The 8,191-nt window shown below is 38.9% G+C and overlaps 1 protein-coding gene across 2 annotated transcripts in view; it reads left to right on the forward strand.

Moving 5' to 3' along the window:
• The window catches only part of FBXW8 (F-box and WD repeat domain containing 8), a 155,958-nt gene extending 147,997 nt beyond the window's left edge, over window positions 1-7,961 (forward strand). For both annotated transcript variants that reach the window (XM_089677106.1, XM_089677113.1), the window contains 2 exons: window positions 1,755-1,871; window positions 6,061-7,961. In XM_089677106.1, coding sequence (XP_089533232.1) covers window positions 1,755-1,871; window positions 6,061-6,205 — 262 coding nt within the window. In that variant the 3' untranslated portion in view covers window positions 6,206-7,961. The remainder of the gene's footprint in view (window positions 1-1,754; window positions 1,872-6,060) is intronic.
• The last annotated feature ends 230 nt before the right edge of the window (window positions 7,962-8,191 follow it).

Here is an 8,191-nt window from a genome sequence, read left to right on the forward strand (position 1 = left end):
ACGAATTGGAGCACATGTTCCCGCTACACTCAGGTATGACTGGAGCTACAGGGCCTTGGTAGGCATCTAAAGTAGCAGAAATGCTGTCATCTTCATTACACCCCGGTTGCCCAGAACACGATTTATCAGGAATTCTGACTGCAGAGCACTTAATGTAGCAGGTATGGCACATTATTAACCATTAGCCGCCCGGCCAATGGCCGTTTGGCGGCTTCAAAAGTGTCTCTGCACTCCGGGTGCACACCATTTGGCGTACTCCCGCACATGCGCAGTTTGCGCTAATGCAGAGCGGCGCAGCAGTGCGATCTGTCACCGGCCATGCACCTCGGACACGGCCGATGACAGATCCGAGTACCGGCTCCCGCTGCTGGTACCAATCACAGCAGGTCACATGACAGTTGTATACAGTGGATGGCTTCATTTATGATGCCATCCATTGTATACTAGTGCCTAGCTGTGAATGGTCACAGCTAATCACATGCACATGTCATGTGATTAGCTGTGACCAAATCACAGCTAAGCACAAAAAAAAAAAAAAGCTGAATGAATCGATTTCATTCAGGTAAATGCTTGCTTATAGCAAAGTAATTCTTTGCTATAAGCAAATTGTGTAAAAAAAAAAAAAAAAAAAAAAAAATACTGATCACTTCCCCAAAGTAGTACAATGTTACTATGGTAACATTGTACTACTTTGGTCATAGTAAAATATGAAAAAAAATCTTAAAAAAAAATGTAATAAAAAATTAAATATAATAAAAAAATAAAAAAAAATAAAAAATAAATATATATTTTTTTTTTCATACTGTCACCAGTCAGTGTCCCTGTTCACCGCCATGCCAGTTATATGATGACGCTGTACTGCACTGGTGACAGTATGTAAAAAAAGAAATAGTGAAAATAATTTTTTTAATTTTTTCATTTTCCGAAAAATTATGACAAAAAAATACAACTTCAAAAAACTCGCCATGCCTCTTATGAAGTACGTCGGACTGTCTACTCTGCAAAAAGGGGTCATTTGGGGATATCTGTATTATTCTGACATTCTTGGACCTCAAGAAATTAGATTGGCTGTCAGTACTTCAGGATTGATCAATTTTCAGATATATCCCATAGTTTGTGAACTCTATAACTTTCCTACAAACTAAATAATATATCCTAATTTGGGTTATTTTCACCAAAGACATGTAGCAGAATACATCTCGGCCTAAATTTATGAAGAACAATTATTTATTTGTAAACTTTTATAACAGAAACAAAGAAAAATGTGTTTTTTTTTTCAAAATTTTTGGTCTTTTTTTGTTAATTTAGCAAAAAATAAAAACCCCAGCGGTGATTAAATACCACCAAACTAAAGCTCTAGTTGTGTGAAGAAAATGATAAAATTTTAGTTTGGGTACAGTGTTGTATGACCGCGCAATTGTCATTCAAAGTGTGAGAGCGCTGAAACCTGAAAAATGGCCTGGGCAGGAAGGGGTAAAATTGCACGGTATTGAAACGGTTAAGTGACAAGAAATGCTACAGATGAAATTTTAAATGTTCTTTACTTTTCTATTTTATTGTCTGCATTTTATATTTTTACCACTAGATGGTGCCATTTTCTTGCATAAAATGCAGAATATAGATTCACAGTTGACCAAAAAACTATTTAAAGCTCAAGCTCAGCTTCCATTTAGAGATCTGTAGTAAAATGTAAAGAGACTGCATTATGTGAATGGTAAACATTTTACCTATAGAGATATTTTATCCCTCTATAGGCATCCTGTCCGTTACATCTGGTTCAATTCTCAAACTTTGATCACTGCAAACATTCCTGATGAGAAGAACCCTAGAGGAGCCAGTATTATGGATGATGATCTTACTGCTCATAGAAGGTGAGGCTGCAACCTAACTAACATGGTGGTAGTGGCAAGCATACCAGTTTGTAAACACATTTTTAGTCACTGTAGCAGCTGAGCATTTTTACATTTTTTCTTTTTTTCCTCCCAACTGCCAGTTTTCACATAGAAGTGAGTCAGACAGCTTTTTATAGACTGGTAACTTACGTTCACTGATCTCCCCTGTGTTGTATAAATTAAAGGAACACTTTTTAATCAGAGTATAGCATCAAGTCAAACTCCTGGAATATTGATCTGGTCAGTTAAGTAGCAGAGGGGTTTGTTAATCAGATTTCAGCTGCTTTGATGTTAATGAAATTACCAACAGGTGCGCTAGATGAGCAACAATGAGACAACCCCCAAAACAAGAATGGTTTTACAGGTGGAGGCCACTGACATTTTTTCCCTACTCCATTTTTTCTTACCGTTTTTCACTAGTTTTGCATTTGGCTAGGGTCAGTGTCACTACTGGTAACATGAGGTGATACCTGGACTCTACAGAGGTTGCACAGGCAGTTCAAGTCCTCCAGGATGGCACATCACATATGCCATTGCCAGATGTGTTCTGTCTCCCAGCACAGTCTCAAGAGCATGGAGGAGATTCCAGGAGGCAGGCAATTACTCTAGGAGAGCTGGACAGGGCTGTAGAAGGTCCTCAACCCATCAGCAGGACTGGTATCTGCTCGTTTGTGCAAGGAGGAACAGGATGAGCACTGCCAGAGCCCTACAGAATGACCTCCAGCAGGCCACTGGTGTGAATGTCTCTGACCAAACAATCAGAAACAAACTTAATGAGGATGGCCTGAGGGCCTGACATCCTTTAGTGGGCCCTGTGCTCACTGCCCGGCACCATACAGCTTGATTGGCATTTGCCATTGAACACCAGAATTGGCAGGTCTGCCACTGGTACCCTGTGCTTTTCACAGATGAGAGCAGGTTCACCCTGCGCACATGAGACAGACGTGAAAGGATCTGGAGATGCCATGGAGAACGTTATGCTGCCGGTAACATCGTTAAGCATGACCATTTTGGTGGTGGGTTAGTGATGGTCTGGGGAGGCATATCCATGGAGGGACGCACAGACCTCTACAAGCTAGATAATAGCATCATGAATGCCATTAGGTATCGGGATGAAATCCTTGGCCCCATTGTCAGACCCTACACTGGTGCAGTGGGTCCTGGGTTCCTCCTGCTGCATGACAATTCCTGGCCTAATGTGGCAAGAGTATGCAGGCAGTCCCTGGAGGATGAGGCAATTGATACCACTGAATGGCCCCCACACTCGCCTGACCTAAATCCAATAGAACACCTCTGGGATATCATGTTTCAGTCTATCTGACGCCACCAGGTTGCACCTCAGACTGTCCAGGAGCTCAGTGATGCCCTGGTCCAGATCTGGGAGGAAATACTCCAGGGCACCATCCGTGTGTCATTAGGAGCATGCCCCAACATTGTCAGGCATGCATACAACCACGCGGGGTCCATACAAACTACTAAGTACCATTTTGAGTTGCTGCAATGAAATTTCAGCAAAATGGACTAGCCTGCTGCATCATTTTTTTCACTTTGATTTTCGGGGTGTCTTTGAATTCAGTCCTCTGTAAATTGATAATTTTCATTTCCATTAAATAATGGGGCATCCTTACATTTCTAACACATTTCCCAGTCCATATCAGTATAGATGCCCAGCATGATATTTTCCCCATTGAGACCTGATGTGTTTTGAAAGTGATACATTATACAATACTCAAAAAATGAAAGGAACAAACTAGTTTCAAGTATCCCAGGTATATCAGGGCATAAATAGTGTCTAACAAAATTTCTGTAACCAAGTAAACCACCTGGATCCTAGGCCAATGTTATTCCTTGGGGCTTAACCTTTGACCAAATTGGTACCAATCTCCACCTCCATTGTTCAACAGTACTGGCCATTGTGATTCTGACATTGGGCAGTTGAATGACAGGACTGGGCTCTGCACCAGGAGTTGTGTGTAGAGAGGAGCTTTAGTAGGGGTTCAACATAGGCACAGAAACGGATCTAAAGATTAAATTACCTCAGCAGTATTGATGGCTTATATACTTTTTGGGCCAATTTAATTTGGTATGCAAAGGAAGAATTTTGGACAGCTCACCCAGAAATTAACAATTATCTCAGAGAAGCTGGGAAATATATACAGCAGGTGGATCTCTCTTGCTCCTTAGTTCCACATTTTGCTTCAGACCTTGACCGTGTATTCTTTTCACTTCAGCAAGGAGATTGTGGTAACACTGAATATGTCAAGGCCAAGAGAAGCCCACATCAGCCTGACATCAAAATAAAAAATGGTGACACTCTGAATAGGTATCTGGAGAAATGGAACAGTAACAATAGCAGAAATGTATCCTACCGGAGATGAAATAGTTTAGAAATGTTTGTATCTTACATTTGCAGTGGGTTGGAGATCTATATAGATATACTGTAAGTAAGTATAGGTACATTTTAAAGCCCAGCACCAGGAAACTTAATAATCCTTCTTTGCAGTGGGGCTGTTCCCACTACCAGGGAAAATTTTTAGATTTCCTAATGCAGGCCATAGACGGGTCAAAAACCAGCTGTTTAAAAAAAAAAAAAATATGAAAAATCGGTCGTTCAATAGGCAGATGTTACCATTACAACTGTAAAAAAAATCCGCCGATTTTCGTCCCGTCTACGGCCGGCATTTAATTACTTCTGTCCCTTGCAGAGAGCTCCGCTATTACATGGAAAAGTCTTGCGGTTGCAACATTGTATCTATTTGTATCCATTTTGGATACAGATGTTTTTATTCGGATACAAATAGATACATTGTTGAAACCGCAAGACTTTTTCATGTCAAATATAATAGTGGACTAGAATTCTTATTCTTCTTTTTCTTCCTCCTCCTCCTCCTCCTCCTCCTCCTCTTCTTCCTCCTCCTCCTCCCCCCTCTTCCCAGCTCATGCGCAGATTTGTTTTTTTTTTTTATCGGTAAAACGATCGGCCGATTTGCCCATCATTGCTGGAACAATCGGCCGATTTTTTTTCCAACTTTACCAATAAAAATTAACCCATTAACAGTGCGAAAATCGGCCGATTTCCCCCCCCCCCCCGAAAAAACAGCCAATTTTCAACCCGTCTATGGCCTGCATTAGTCCAGTTATTAATGTATATATCTATTTAGTGGAGATGACCTGAAAACTCCTCCTACAGGCTTTAATCAGTGCTTAGCTGGACATCGATAGAAGTCACAAGGCTGCTATATAATGCCGATTACAAAAGGTATTTAGCAGTTTACATTTACTATTATATAATTGTGTTTCCATGTTCTGCGTACTGTGAAATACTGGATGTAGTGAATGCAGGGTCCTGGGATTAGTAACACTTTAATGCTTTACCCTTTTGACTCATTAATGCTTGTATTTGACAACTATTGCAGGAGGGAGCTTTGTGGTGGCTTGTTCTAGTTGTGATTTTTCTAAAATGTTTTTGGAAACTCTAAGTGGTTCCTTCTGGTGGCACTACTGTGTTACACTTTGATTTGGATTCTATTAGTGTCATCCAAAAGCTTGAGATTCTTATCTGTATTTAAAGTGTTACTAAACCCAAGACCCTGCGTTCACTATATCAGGTCTCCCATAGTACACGGAACATGGAAATGCAATTATTTTAATAAATATAAACTGCTAAATACCTATTCTCATTAGCAGTTAGAGCAGTCTTGTGACTTCTATCAGTGTCCAGCAGAGCACTGGTTATAGCTTGTAGGAGGAGTTTTCTTTCTCCCCTCACTGTCCTATGAGACTGCAGGACCCTTGACCCTCTGTCTGGACAGTGCTGATTGGCCCTGTGCTGATCACATGCACTCTCCCAAGGGGGAAAAAAAAAAACTAGCAATACACACCAAACTGAGCATGTGCAGCTTTCCCCCAAGACTCTGTAATATCACGAGATGAATCGGGGACAGTGGAAGATGGGGAGGATCAGAGAAGACAGGATTAAACCTTTTTTTTTACACAATATGGAGAATTTACCCCTTAAGTTCCACAATGAGTGTAACAAGCATTCTTTAGTGCTGATTACAGACTGAATGGGTGTCTGTTTAGTAACACTTTAATGCAAAACAAAAACATTTGTCTTTATACCTCTGAGATAGTTGTAAAAATATGTTTCTTCTGCTTTTTCTTACAGACACAGAGGTACTATTAATGTTTATGACTTCTCTGTGGACCAGAGGTCATATGAGAGTATCCTTCCTATTTGTCGTTCTTCCTACAAAGAGGTAACAGGATACAATTACAACATTGGCTTGGCTGTCCCCTATGACCACGTGTGAAAATTAGCCGCTGCTTCAAAGAACATACTTGCTGTTTGATATTACATTATTGATATTTCGGCACTCTTCTAGCTTGAAAGATCTAATGGAGCCAAATAACAAGCCTGTCAGTAATAAAGAGTATACTTTATGGGTCTCCAGAATCCAGCCAGTTGTCATGATATAATTATAAAAAGAATGTGCTGTATCTTCCATCACAAATACACGGACATGCCAGGCATGGAAACACAATGCTGTTCTGCTCTTGTTGCTAGACACAAGAGTTCTGTGTAGCAGCAGTGATATACAGATGGCAATGCTTGTGCTATAATGGATTGTCCTTGGGAATGATTTACCATGAACTATTTGACTTTTGTGAAAGGCCTGCCTACCATTTTCTAAAGATGATTCATTGATACACTATCTTGTATGGAACATAAAAATTATTATAGGTAAATAATCAAAATCATACGACCATCTAGTAGTTAAAATGTTTTGCCACTTAATGGCTTCTATGCATATATTTGTTCTTATTTTCCCTCTTTAAAAGTAAAGCTGTTCTTTTAAGTTACAATTTTTGTGACAAAGTGGAGTTTGAAAGCTCGATAGATAGAGAGAGAATACAAAGATATTAGAAAAATACAAAGTGGTCGATCCAAAGTAAGTAGCAAGCCAGAAAAAAAATGTACGCTATAAAATCATATAGTGGCTCACAAAGGATTACTATGATGGACAAAAATGATTGTATTAAAAAGTGAGCAAATAGCAAGGGGTTTATTAAACAAAAAAAAGTAAAGGTATTATTCCTGAAAAACTGTGTGTGTGTACATTTGTTCTGTGCAAATCTGGAAGAATCAATTGTTACTAGGCTGCTATTTGTCTAGGTTGTATGTTCTTCCTTTATTAAAAACATAAATATGGAAAATGCTGCATTATGGCCACTAGATGGAGCTGATGATCAATGGAGATAAAAGCTTACTGTGATCATCAACTCCACCTAGTGGACATATTTTTATTATTCTCGAGAACTAAAAGAAAAAACGGGAACGTAAGGTAGGAACATTTGATATTGACAGCACTCACACAGAACAAATGTGCATGCAGCTTGACTATGAGTAGCTCTGTGATTTTTTTTTTTTTTTTTTTTATAAATATACCCATATATGTTTCTTATCACAATTATATAATTCTTAATTTTTTTATGCTTTTAAGTAAAGAACCCTGCCACATTTTTAAAAATTGAAATATGCATTTTCAAGTTACAGAACAAACATTTTGATTGATTTTTTTTTTTTTTATGTTCGATCGCTATCCTTGTTAAAATATGCCAGTAGAAACTCTTTTCTCATATCCATTCTCCTGCACAAATGGTTAGAGCATGGAACGGTTAGAACCTCTTTCAGGTTTTTGCTGTACGTGTGCCTGTTTGGGAGATTTCCCCTCACTTGCCGTAGCTGCACCAGGGTAAGAAGTGAGGATACATTTCTAACATGGGAACACAGATGATATTGATAACCAACAGTTATTCAAACTGTTGCATCCACTCTCATTGATCAGACAGGGAAAAACCTGACAGAGCTGTAACCCTTCCAAACTCTAAAGGGTTTATATGTAAATGTGCGAATCTTGGGTGGAAGTTGGGTAAGTCTTGTGTGAAAACAATAGAATTTCTGTATACAAGCCTTTTTTTACAAAAAAAAAATACATGTTTGATTTACTTGAACTGTAATATTTGTAAATGTTGTACATATTACTTTATAAAACAATCTACTTTAAATGTGTGGTGGTGTTTTTTTTGTTTTTTTACAAAAATCTTTGCTTGAAATGGCATATTGCTTTGTTTGTTTGGTTTTTTTTTTGGGGGGGGGAGGCAAAAGGGGAACATGTTATGTTTAAACATGTAAAAGATTTTAATGCTGACCAATTCTAATTCATTGAAATATACTGTAATGCCGGAATCTCATACATTGTCTGGCTTTTAGGGCTCATTCACATCTAATGGATATT

The sequence above is a fragment of the Staurois parvus genome, unplaced genomic scaffold (genome assembly GCF_062004578.1).
Source record: "Staurois parvus isolate SC_StPar_1 unplaced genomic scaffold, SC_StPar_1.0 ptg000014l, whole genome shotgun sequence".
NCBI classification, from domain to species: Eukaryota; Metazoa; Chordata; class Amphibia; order Anura; family Ranidae; genus Staurois; species Staurois parvus.